The 12383-nt window shown below is 47.0% G+C and overlaps 1 protein-coding gene across 4 annotated transcripts in view; it reads left to right on the top strand.

Annotated features, from left to right (window-relative positions):
• Window positions 1–12383, top strand: part of LPIN1 (lipin 1) — a 142584-nt gene that overhangs the window by 33918 nt on the left and 96283 nt on the right. For 2 of the 4 annotated variants that reach the window (XM_003908290.4, XM_009183706.4), the window contains exon 2: window positions 2243–2299. The exons of 1 other annotated variant lie outside the window; for it this stretch is intronic. In XM_003908290.4, coding sequence (XP_003908339.1) covers window positions 2243–2299 — 57 coding nt within the window. Of the gene's footprint in view, window positions 1–895; window positions 1128–2242; window positions 2300–12383 lie in introns of those variants that run through there. One more of the 4 variants, XM_021924586.2, reaches the window with a different exon arrangement.

A 12383-nucleotide genomic window follows, 5' to 3' on the forward strand; every position in this document is an offset into this window, starting at 1 on the left:
CTGTCTTAAAGGAAAATCTATCCTTTTTTATTTTGGATGTGGTTCCAGGAGACTATTCCTCCCTAAATTCATCCCTCTTGCTTTCCTAATTTAGTGAGAGATACAATCATCTACCTAGTCACCCAGACTAGAAACTTCAGGCATCCTTGAAAGTTCCCTGTACTTCAATCCCCCAATCCAAGTTGCATATCATTTCCTGGTGATTCTACCATGTGGTTGTGTTCAGAGCTCATCTTCCTCTTTGTCCCACTGTCCTCACCTTTGTCCATATCCCAGCCATCCTTTGCTAGAATAACCTTCAAGTTCACTTCTCTGCCTCGAATGCACCCCCCATTCGGAGGTCAGCGTGGTCCTTGTAAGACACAGATCTGATCATCCCTCCCTTCCTCTGTAGTCCCCAGTGGTGCACAGTGACTGCTCTCACACTGCTCTGAGAGCCTCAGGGTTTCTGTAACCAAGACTCCAGGCCCCTTCGCCTTTTGACCATAGCCATTGCCCTTTTTTCTAATTACATAATGGGCTCCAGCAAGAGTTGTTGTTTGAGGAGGGCATTCTTAAAAAAATGAAACTGGCTGGTTTAGAGCACAAGGCCAGAGGTCCTCCTGGGGGCATGTGAGGCCCTTGCCGTGCCGGTCTCACTCTCCCCTGCCTCCTTGCCCCGTGGTCCCCCCGGCACCCCCTCATGCCTCCTGCATGTGTGCAACTACTCTGGAGTCACGAGGGGCACCTTGCTGTCCCAACACTTGTGCAATGACTTTGTTTCTTTGAACATGCTCTCTGCTCTGCTTGGAGCAGCCTTTCTTGTCCTCTCCTCTCCCAGAGTTCCCACTCACCCTGCAGAGGCAGTTCAACTGTCCCCTCCTTCAGAAGGCACGGAACCTTCCCTGCATTACCCATGGGCAGACGCTTAACTTCCTCCTCTGTGCTCTCTTGTCTTCCTGCCCTCCACTAGCTTATGAGTGACTTTTGGACAAGATTTGCATCTCATTTGTTGCTGTGTTCCCAGTACCTAGCAAAGTACATGACCCCTAGAGCTATTCTATGTCATGATATAAAGCAACACCATTAACTAACAGTCAGTCAACAAATATGTGCTGGAAAAGTTAAGTGGGTCAGATGAATATGAGGTGAGGTGCAGGGCCAAGGAGGGACAGGACGGGGAAGAGAGTTAGGGGCTTCTGGAGCTGTTTATTCTGGGCTGTTGGCAGTTGAACTCAGAGCACACATGTTTTTCAGTATAATTTAAGTATAATTTTAGGCCTAGGACAATACATCCCTTAGGAAGGCTGGGCCTACTCCGTGTGCCATTTGTGCAGTTCTAACTGGGACACTTGTGAGAAAGGGGTACTGCATATGTCCTACCTGCTAGGATAGCGCCATGCCAACAGTCCTAATAGCTAGTACCTGAATTGGGCTTTGCCTTTTTGCCTGAATGAACTGACTTAATGCTCACAATAACTCCCATCGCTCGGCAGGGCAGGGGTTATTGTTACCTACACTTTACAGGTGAGAAAACAAGTCCTGTGGCTAAGAAACAGCAGAGGCAGCACTTGAGTCATGTCTTCTGACTTCCAATTCCATCATTTTTTCATGCCGCCTGACCTCCTTATACCTTTATCAATAGGATCCACGTGCTTTGGGGAGGAAGTGAAGATGGAGAAAGAGTGAAAGAGTAAGAGAGACAGGGCGTTTCCAACCTCATAACGCACCCTATGTAATTGACACAACATAGTTGAATGTGCTCAAAGAAAAGACACCACATTCTTTTTTGTTTGTGTGTTTGAGATGGATTTTCGCTCTTTTGCTCAGGCTGGAGTGAAGTGGCATGATCTCGGCTCACTGCAACCTCCGCCCCTGGGAGTCAAGTGATTCTCCTTCCTCAGCCTCCTGAATAGCTGGGATTATAGCTGCCCACCACCATGCCCAGCTAATTTTTGCATTTTTAGTAGAGACAGGATTTCACCATGTTGGCCAGGCTGGTCTCAAACTCCTGACCTCAGGTGATCCGCCTGCCTTGGCCTCCCAAAGTGCTGGGATTACAGGCGTGAGCCACTGCACCCGGCCACACATTCTTCTTACTAATTAATTTTTTTAAATTGACATATAGCTTACATACCACCGAATTCACCATGTTGAAGTGTAGAGTTCAGTGAGTTTTTAGTATGTTGGCAGAGTTATGCAACCATTACCACCACCTAATTCCAGAACATTTCTATTAATCAATAATGTTTTTGTTTTTCAGATTCCAATAATGAGAGACCCTGGGTGGATTCGAAATGTATGGTCTTCAAACATTAATGTGAGTGCCGTTGTGATAGAATGTCCTCGTTACGCTTTTACATTTTAAGATTAGAGAAAATACTCCATGTCCAGCTGTGGTTTGTTGCCGTGGATATCTGCAGTCTCCAAAACAGGGCTATTCCTTTCCGTTGATGCTTTCGGAGATTGCCCGCAGCACTTTCTGGATGCTGGATTAGCTCCCCACGGAGCTGCGAACATTTTGGCTGTTTCCTAATCTCTTCTTCCTGAGATGAATCCTCCTCCAGGCAGAGATAGGATTTTGTCACCTCCCTGATTAAAAAACTTTCAGTGGCTCCCCAGTGTCAAGAGGAAGAGGTCTGCATTCACGCTCATGTCATTGGTTGCCCTTACCGGATGGTCGTTACCGCAAATGCAGTTGCACACGTCTAATGAGAGCCCTTGCCCCACGCCCGAGGCCCTCAAGGCCCTTACCCAGATTCTGCCTCTTCCTCCCGCCGCAGATTCTACCTCTTCCTCCCACCGCAGCCTCTTTGCTTTGCACCTGGTTCCCAGGCGTTGGCCCAGCCCCTTCAGCATCTCTGGGATTGTTTTTCATGCTTTGCTCTGTGTCTGCCCCCGAGGCTGTCGTTCTGGCTCTTCCTAGACCCCATGGTCCACAGCCCAAAGGCCATCATTACCCTCACCCCTCAAACTCTCTGAGCCTCTACTGTTTGGGTAGGAAGATATTTTGTTTACACCCCACTCCCGGCACTCCCAGAGGTGGTCCCAAACTCCCTCTCCTGTTCCTTTCTCCTCGGGCCTTCACCCTGCCCTGGAGCTATAGCTGAAGCTTCAGGGGCATCATGTAATTTGCTGCAGGCCCACAGATCTTACCCCTGAGATGCTTCCACTGTGGGGAAGAGGCGGAGGCAGCATGTGTGGGTAGGGAGGCTCCAGAGGGGCTGTGGAATGGTGCAGGGTAGAAGCGATGACACCGGAATGCTTAGTGTCCCTACTGTGGCCTGGCCCAAGCCTTGTGGCTACGGAACAAAAGTAACACTTAGTCTCCACCCTTGAGGAGCCCACAGTTAGAAAGGGACGCTGAAACAGAGAGTCACCAAGGATTCGCAGAGGACACCTGAGGCTCAGCGCAGCCGCAGGCAGAGTGAGAGGTTCGTCGTTGAGACGAATCCAGAGGCGTCAGTGATGTGGATAAAGAAGGCTGCGAGGAAGGCCTGGCCTGGGCACTCTGTGAGGAGCAGAAATTTTATCTCCAAGGGGATTGGCAGGGACTGGGGCCAAATGGAGGCCAGGAATCCTGAGGAGAGAGCAGTTAGTGGCAGTTATGTCAGGAGGGAGAAAAGCCTCGGTCTGTGAGAAGGTGCAGGAAATCGAAGTGAGTGACTCCCTTCACCTGTGGGTGGGAGTGCAGGCCCCATAGTCATGGAGGTGGCCTCGGGCAGCTTCCCGTGGTTCAGTCCCAATCTCCAGACTGTGGGGCAGGAGCCCATGGCTACCAGGTTTCCAGCCCAGCTTCTGGCCTGACGTGCAGGACACACGAGAGGCAGGTAAGGAAAGGCAATCCGCTGGCCTCCATCCCCACTCTGCACAGAGCTGGGCTCCCAGCAACACAGGGAGCTCAGGACGGGAGGCGCCAAGCAGGAGGCTCCTGCTTCAAGGGTGAAATCACAGAAAGCCGCCACCATCCATGGTAGGGGTGTTGCATCAGGAGTGCAAAATCTGGGTCATGGCTCTACCACTTACAGCATGTGTGACATTGAGCAAGTTACCTGACTTCTCTGAGTTGCATTCCACATGCTTACAGCAGGATTTCATTGAATCCTAAGCTTGCTGTTCACCACAGGCCTCATGGGAGGGGAGAAGTAGGGCTTGTAACAGCTTGCGTGGGTGGGGGGTTCAGAAGTAATTTCAGAAAAATGCTTCCAAGAGAAGGTGAGTGTTCTGCGGCGTATTGAAAGAGCCGTACCAGTTGACCAAGCACAGAGGTAAGAAACAGTACAGTGTCTTTGAGATCTGGGGGATGTGATTGGAAGATGGGATGAAAATGGAGGAGGAGGATGGGCACTGATGAGAGGAGGCCTCGTCTGCTTTTCTGAGGACCTTGAACTTTATCCTACAGATAATGGTATGTGAGGGGCCGGGGCAGGCGGATTGAAAGGCCCCAAGCAGGCAAACCTTCCAGATCTGCAGCCCTGTGAGAGTACAGCCATAGGGGTGGGCCTGGAGGCAGGAAAGCAGTTCGGGGTCCACTGTTAGCCTGGCTGAGTGTGAACTGCCCATGGAACTTCCCAAGGCAGGTGACCAGCTGGCAGTTTGATGCATGGTCTGGAGCACGGACTCACACTGGAGGCCGCATGGCATGGAGAGGTGGCTGGGGCATCAGGCAGGCTTCCAACTCACACCTCTCCTTCTATCCCGGCATTGATCATTGACCATTGTTATGTCCTGCTATCCGTAGAAGGTAGGTTCCTAAATTCCACGAATGTTTAGTAATGAGAAAACCAAAAATGAGGAGGAAGGGCAACAGGGGAGAAAATAAGACTCAAAGTCTCTCTCTCCTCCCACTGTCCCTCTACCTGTCATTCACCCTCTCTCTCCCACTCTCCTCTCTCTCTCTCTGCCTCTCCCTGACACTGTCCCTCTCTCTCCCTCCCTACTAGTGACTGTGCCACTGCACTAGGCACTGGGGACACAGTGATGAGTGTGTTATGGTTAGTCTTTTCCTTCTGGAGTTCACCAAGCAGGGGAGGGGATAGCAGGATCATAATGGCAGTGCCATGTGACAGGTGCTATGACAGAGTTGCCTGTGGACTTGTGAGTGCAGAGGAGCCAGCGATTCATTCTCCATTGACTGGAGGCATGTTGGAGGGAGAGTTTTTCTCGGAGGTCGAGCTCTTGGTTTGAAGAATGTAGCTATGGAATACAGAAACCCAAAGAAACACACACACACCAACGCCCCTGCCCCGCTCCATCCCCAAACAAGAGTAAAGACAGCAGAAGGCCTGGAACGCTGGGACAATTTGTTACACCAGAAGCAGCAACAGCATTTATGTCATGCCTCCCTCTTGGCTGATGTGTACTTTGATTGTGACATTTCTAATAAGAACAGCAATTCCCAGAATTCTAGCTTATCCTGGCCCAGTTACTGGAAACCGTAGTTTGCTTATTGCTTTTATTTCTTGTCTTTAGGTTTGGGAAAGGACTGGACCTAAATTTGGGTTTTCTTGGAGGGAGCACGTTTTGTCGGGGGAGGAAGTGAAACTTTGTCTAGATTTAGATTTATTTTTGAAAAATGTGATCGAGGCGATTTATGTGACTGGTCCTATAGAATCAACTGGGAAATACTGGCTCACAATGAAGGCCACAGTCTCCTGTTCCTACCCAGTTGATTGACACGTCTTTGCACACTGCCCTGTGGATTCACGCCTGATAGAGGAGGGTCTGGCTGATTCTACAGAGCATCATATGCCAATGATCTCCTTTCTCACACTCTAGCATTTATGCATAAGCTCATCATATTTTAATTTGTTCTGCGTTCAGATACTGCCTTACTTGTAAAGAGTTTTCTTGGTGGGGAGAGGTATGGGGGGTGTTTTTCCTGGAGGTTATGTTTGCCTCTCTTTTTTTTTTTTGAGACGAGTTCCCGCTTCTGTCGCCCAGGCTGGGAGTGCAGTGGCCGGATCTCAGCTTCACAGCAGCCCGGGCCTCAGTTTACGCATTCTCCCGCCTCAGCCTCCCGAGCAGCTGGGACTACAGGCGCCCGCCACCTCGCCCGGCTAGTTTTTTGTATTTTTTAATGGAGACGGGGTTTCACCGTGTTAGCCAGGATGGTCTCGATCTTCTGAACTCGTGATCCGCCCGTCTCGGCCTCCCAAAGTGCTGGGATTACAGGCTTGAGCCACCGCGCCCGGCCGCCTCTCTTTTTTATTGTTAGGAAAAATACTACTCCCTGCCCATCCCCCGCACCCTCCAAACAGACAATGTCCTTAAACTCTGACATTAGCCGATCACGTGGAAACCATTGCATTCTTTATTTTTAAGCCTATTACCTTGTTATCATTGGGATCTATTCTTTCTATTTGGATGACCATATTTTTCATACGGCTTTTAGAATTTTTTTAAAAATTTATTTAGCAAACTTTACATACCATAAATCAGGTGACAGGTTCTTTTCTTCTAAGGGCATTAGAAATATTAACTCATTTATTCCTCACAACAGCCTTCTAAGTTGGTCCCATTATGATTTCTGCTTGAGAGCTGACAAACTGAGCACAGAGAGGCTGAGTCATTTGCTCAAGGTCACACAGCTAGAAAGTGGCAGGGTTAGAATTCAAACCCACAGAGGTTCAGAGACCTTGTTCTTAAGCATTATTCTACCTCTACAAGAAGTTGCTCTCTTTCAGTAGTTTCTAATTCTTTTCATTGCTTCCTTGCTTTTAATGCCTTTATCACACTCCACACTCTCTAGTTTCCCCAGACTGTCAGCTCCCTGTGTAGGTAACCCTATTTTCCCAGGACCTCTCTCCAGGAGAGCTCTCTCTTCCGCTTGCTCCTAAGTCCTCCCACAGAGCTGCAGCTTGGGAGGCCCTCACTGGAGCTACTGTTACCCAATCGCTGTTTTCGTCTTTCTTAGTTTACTCTTTTACAATAAGCAAAAGCTGGAGTACATTTCCAGATAACCTCCCAGGAAAAGGGGGTCAGAATATATATATATATATGTATGTATTTCAGGTGGAGTCTTGCTTTGTTGCCCAGGCTGGAGTGCAGTGGAGCAATATCAGCTCACTGCAAACTCCGCCCCTTGAGTTCAAGTGATTCACATGCCTTAGCCTCCCGAGTAGCTGGGATTACAGGCGCCCACCACCATGCCCAGCTAATTTTTTGTATTTTTGGTAGAGACAGGGTTTCACCATGTTGGGCAGGCTGGTCTCGAACTCCTGATTTCAAGTGATCTGCCTGCCTCTGCCTCCCAAAGTACTGGGATTACAGGTGTGTGGAGATATACTTTGAATCCTTGCATGTCTTAATCTCTAATTTGACTTCACATTTGAGCTAGGTTGAATTTAGAATTTGAGGTTGATGTTCAGTTCTCACAGAATTTTGTACACATTGTTCCATTACCTTCTAGCAGCAAATATTCCTTCTATGCCTGTCTGGCTTTCGTTTCTTTGTAGGTGAGCTTTTATTTTACTTTTTCCTATTGGAAGCCTAGGATCTTCTGCTAACTCTTTGTGTCCTGAAACTTCACACTGATGTGCCTGGAGGTAGCCATTTTTCATTCATCTGCTCAGAACTTAGTCTCTTGGGGGACAATTCCCTTCTCCTTTAATAGATATCAGCTGATGAGATATTCCAAGAGATAAAAGGAAAGTGGAAAAACAAGGAAAGGGTGGTGGCTAAGGACGTAAGGAGTGGTTCTCTATCTCTTTTATCTTCTATTGCCCAACTTTTGGTCTGTGATTTGGCAGATTTTGTAAATTTCACTTTCTATTGTTTGTTATTATTTTCACAATCCAAATTGTTTACTTTCCAAACTTTTTTTTTTTTTTGTTCTCTAATTATTTCTTCTTTACAGCATTATTCTGTTTTTTGTTTTATGAATGAAATAGCATCTCAGATCTGAGCTTCTGATCTGGGGATGTTTTTTCCTAGTAATTTCTCTTCTGTTCCCCTCATTGTTTTTATTTTTTCTGGAATTGTTTCCTCTGTTTGTTATTTTTCCTCTTTACATTGCAGGGGTTCCTCAGATGCCTGGCACTTTGTAGTTGTTTTTATTTAGCATGGACGGGATAAAAAAACTTGCCTGGAAGCTCCAACTGATAGAGTTCATTCTGGAATAAAAAGTCCAGGAGCCGGCTGTTATCTGGGGCTCCTGAGGCCAGTGCCTGCTTCAGTTCTGTGGGCAGATGGGCCCCTCCCTCACTGTAGCCCTCTTTGCAGGAAGTCCAGGGTATAGCTTGCTCTATGTTATTTTAGTCAGACTTTCCCTTTGCTTTCACCTTCCAAATTTGATGAAGTATCTTCTCCATTGAAGATGCCCCTCCTGTTCTCTACATTGCTGTGAGTTTTAAATTCTGAAGTTTCCTTGAAATTTAATGAGCTAGGCCAGGCGCGATGGCTCACGCCTGTAATCCCAGAACTTTGGGAGGCCGAGGCGGGCGGATCACGAGTTCAGTAGATTGAGACCATCCTGGCTAACACGGTGAAACCCCATCTCTACTGAAAATAGAAAAAATTAGCTGGGCGTAGTGATGAGCGCCTGTAGTCCCAGCTACTCCGGAGGCTGAAGCAGGAGAATGGTGTGAACCCGAGAGCCGAGATCGTGCCACTGCACTCCAGCCTGGGTGACAGAGCGAGACTCCATCTCAAAAAAAAAAAAAGAAATTTAATGAGCTATCTGGAGTAAAGGGAAAATAAATGCATGTTTGTCTCTTGCTCCATCTGGCATCTGCCCTGGGGTTTTCTTCCTTGCCTAGCATTGTTAACAGAGCTCTTACGCAGGTGCCCCTTAACAGTCACTGAGCTCTTATCTAGAAATGCATTGTGGTGGCCCTTATAGCCAATTGCTTCTCCTTTTTTTTTTTTTTTTTTTTTTTTTTTTTAAGCATGAATCATTGTGGCATGGATTAGCGACAGGCACTAGCACAATCAGATACAACAATAATGCATTTAATTGGAATCTTATACAGAATGGCCATTTTTTGTTCAGTGAATTCTGAGTTGTGAATAGAAATGTTGTATTAATGACTCACTTTGGTGTATATTTCCAGTCCTCCCTTTTATCATTCCCTTCTCCCACCCCAGTGGGCAGCTTGCTCTGACTTGCTTGTCCTCCTTTCTCTTGCTGGAGACATTATATATTTACTAGATCTTGCATTCCTAGACCACAGAAGCCTCTCTTAATTGTTTACCCCTACTGTGCCTTGCATCCTAAAATGGCCCACAATAGAGGCAATGATACCTTTAACACCAGTATGTGCCTAGTTCATTTATTTTTATGATGATGAGTATATTTTAATTATAGTTTATTATTCTTATTATGATGAATATCTTTTTGCAACCAGACATGACCCATGATATGGTATTTAAGCATTCATTAAAAAATTTTTGTTGAGCACCTATTAAGGGCCAGGCACTACACTAGATACTTAAACAGAAAAGGTCTCTTCCCTCCTGTAGCATCTGTTGGCTGGGAAGTAATTCTACAATAATTGTAAGCACAAATGGAATGCTTTAATATGTAACTATTTTGAATAAAAGATATGTGGAACAGCCAGGGTGTCTAACAGGGAGAACTGACATAGCCGGGGAGGTTGGTGATGGTTGAACTAATGTTGAAGAATGAGTGGCTATTGACCAGGTGAAGAAGGGGGAAGATTTGTGTTGAGGCTGAGCTTGCACAAAGCCCCTGTGGTAGAAGGGAATAGAGCAAGTGTGAAGAAATGGAAGCAATGCGGTGCGGCTTAAGCTTAGACCTGGGGAGAAACGGTGGAGCCAGGGCAGCGGTGGCTGCCGACATGTGGTCAGATGTTGGATCCTGGAGCTAGAGCACTGCGGGTGTCTGGCAGAGTGATGTGTCTCGTTCTGAAGCTCTCTAGCTGATCCAGCTGTCTCCTGAGGATGCTGCAGCTGAGTTGAGCATGGACCAAGCAGATGTACGGTGTCAGGTTAGGCATATGAAGCAAGGTGTGAGAGAAGAGAATTCAGACTGAGTAATGCTAGGACAGGGCGGGTCCTTGTCTGCCCATGCCCTGCTCTCTGACTCCATCCCTCTCTTCCATTTGAGATTCCAGAAACTCCCAACTGATTCCTTATCTAGACTGTGCTGAACTCTGCTCAGAACTTCCTCCAATTAGGTTAGCTGTGCCTGAATCTTCACTTACACCTCCCCAGGGAGGGGAGAAAGTATTGGGTGGGATGTTACCTATTTTAAAATTGAGGTGAATTTGCATTAATTCCTTCTTCTGAAATGATATCAATGTCGCTTGAGATGATTAGAGATGCCCTGGGGTGTCTCGGACCTGAGATGGACAGTTACTGTACTGCGTGCGTGCGTGTGTGCATGCGTGCATGCATGCGTGTGTGTGCATGTGTGCGTGTGTGCGTGCGTGTGTGTGTGTGTGTTGGGGTGAGGATGCAAGATGATCTGTGCCTGTGAAGTCACCTCATAGAGATGTAAATTATAGGTCATGGCTAAAAGGTGTCCTGGTTGTCCTCTATTTCCCATTGTGTCACTTTCCAGTGTGAGGACTGAGGTCCCCAGGTGACTTGCGCAGGGTCTCATAGTAAGGGACAGAGAGCTAGCCAGAACCCAGGTCCCCAGTTCCCCATACCCTATCCAGCACACCCCAGACTCCAGAAGGACCTGTGGGATTTCTTTTTAACCACGCCTATATCCTCACTGTTCTAGGAGGAAAAAGCGTAGAGTTTGGTTGAGGCCCAGGGCAAATTTAATGTGGAGATCGGGGACAGTCACTTTTCCTCTGGTGACTTGGGTCACCTCATGGACAGAGCCTGATGTCTGGCCCATGGGCAAATCTGAAACTCAGAACCTTCAGACAGAGTCCTCCTGTCCCTCCTCTTCTCATGGGAGAGAAACCCTGGTCACCTAGAAGTGTGACACAAACCTCCAAATGTGGAGAGCATCCTCTAAGCAGGGTGGGGAGGGGAGAGGAGAGGAGCTAATGCCAGCTCAGCACAGAGAAGTTCAATGGCAGCTCTCAGAACCCAGACTTGCCCACCTCTGCAACAACCATCATTCATCTGTGGTTGCTTAGGGTGGGAGACAGGAAGCTTAACACAGAATTATCCAATTGGTTTTGCAAGAGATATAGTAGTTCAGTTTGGAAGACAGAGAAAAAGAAGGAGGGAGCTAGTTCATTGAGTTAGGACTGGATAGAGCATTGAAGGAATCTGGCTCCATTTGCTAAGTCATGTTCAAAACCCCTCCACAGCCCCTGTCCAATTGAGGGTGCAGCTGGGGGCTTCCAGATCACCTTTATGCAGGCCTGACTTACTCATAGGTCCTTTTCATGATGAACCCAAATCCACCCAGCTCCATCCTTCATAGCCTTTGAGATTACAGACAAATATCATCCTTCCCCTGAATGCCAGCCCTTAGACACTAGGCCTCCACATCTCCATCTCCCATTCCTCACATGGGGTTTTCTTTTGTAGATTAAGCAGCTTCAGATATCATACTTAGACCATGGTTTGCCCACCCCTTTCGTCCTGCATCATTCTCTTCCAAACTGGAGAGCCATCATCCTCACAGTTCTGCGGTGTAATGGTCAGTAGGGACAGTAGGGACTGCAGTTTGTTAAGGTTGGCATGACCTGCAGAGAAGCCTAGGAGAAGTGAATTCTTTTGTTTCGGGCTAATAGATGTGCAGCCCAAGATTACAGGGTTGGGAAAATGCAAAGCTACGTGATCTTACTCTAAGGCTGGTGGAAGTGTTATGTAGCCGGAATCTTGTAGCCCACTGAACATGCAGGCTTCAGTAACACCCCTTCCAGTCTCAGTAGAATACTGTACACTTTTGAGAACGAGAATCATGATTTCAGAAGCAAGTGATTGTTTTTTAGCTCTCAAATTTTAATAAGGAAGGGTTGACATGATCTGGAAATATTACAGAAGAGCCTAGCACTTAGAACAAATGATTGGTAAATATTTTAGGAATAATCACACTCTCTTATATAGAACAACTGAAGGTGCTAGATTAGCATATTATTTAAAAGGTGCTGCTGCATAATAAAAAGTCAACAAGGTAATGTACAAATCCCACGCTGTTACTAGAAACTACTGCCCTGCCTTTGAACATTAGAGCGTGCTTTGTAGGACTCTGCAGTGAGCGTGCATCTATCCAAGGTACCATGAACTAGAGACAAAAGAAAAAAAAATCTCTTCCCTGTAATAACTTGCCTTCCAAATGTGGCTTTTCCATCAAAGTTCAAAAGCACTGTTCAAAGTAGGGAGGGGCAAGCAGGTTTTGTATGCCTGGAAGATCAAGAGAGTTGGCTTGACTCTGCATTTTCCCAAAGGGATGCCCCATGGTTCATGAACTGATATTTCTAAGTTGCACCTTCTATCCTGAATGTAGAGATTTGGTACTAGACATAGTG

The sequence above is a fragment of the Papio anubis genome, chromosome 14, assembly GCF_008728515.1.
Source record: "Papio anubis isolate 15944 chromosome 14, Panubis1.0, whole genome shotgun sequence".
In the NCBI taxonomy this organism is placed as follows: domain Eukaryota; kingdom Metazoa; phylum Chordata; class Mammalia; order Primates; family Cercopithecidae; genus Papio; species Papio anubis.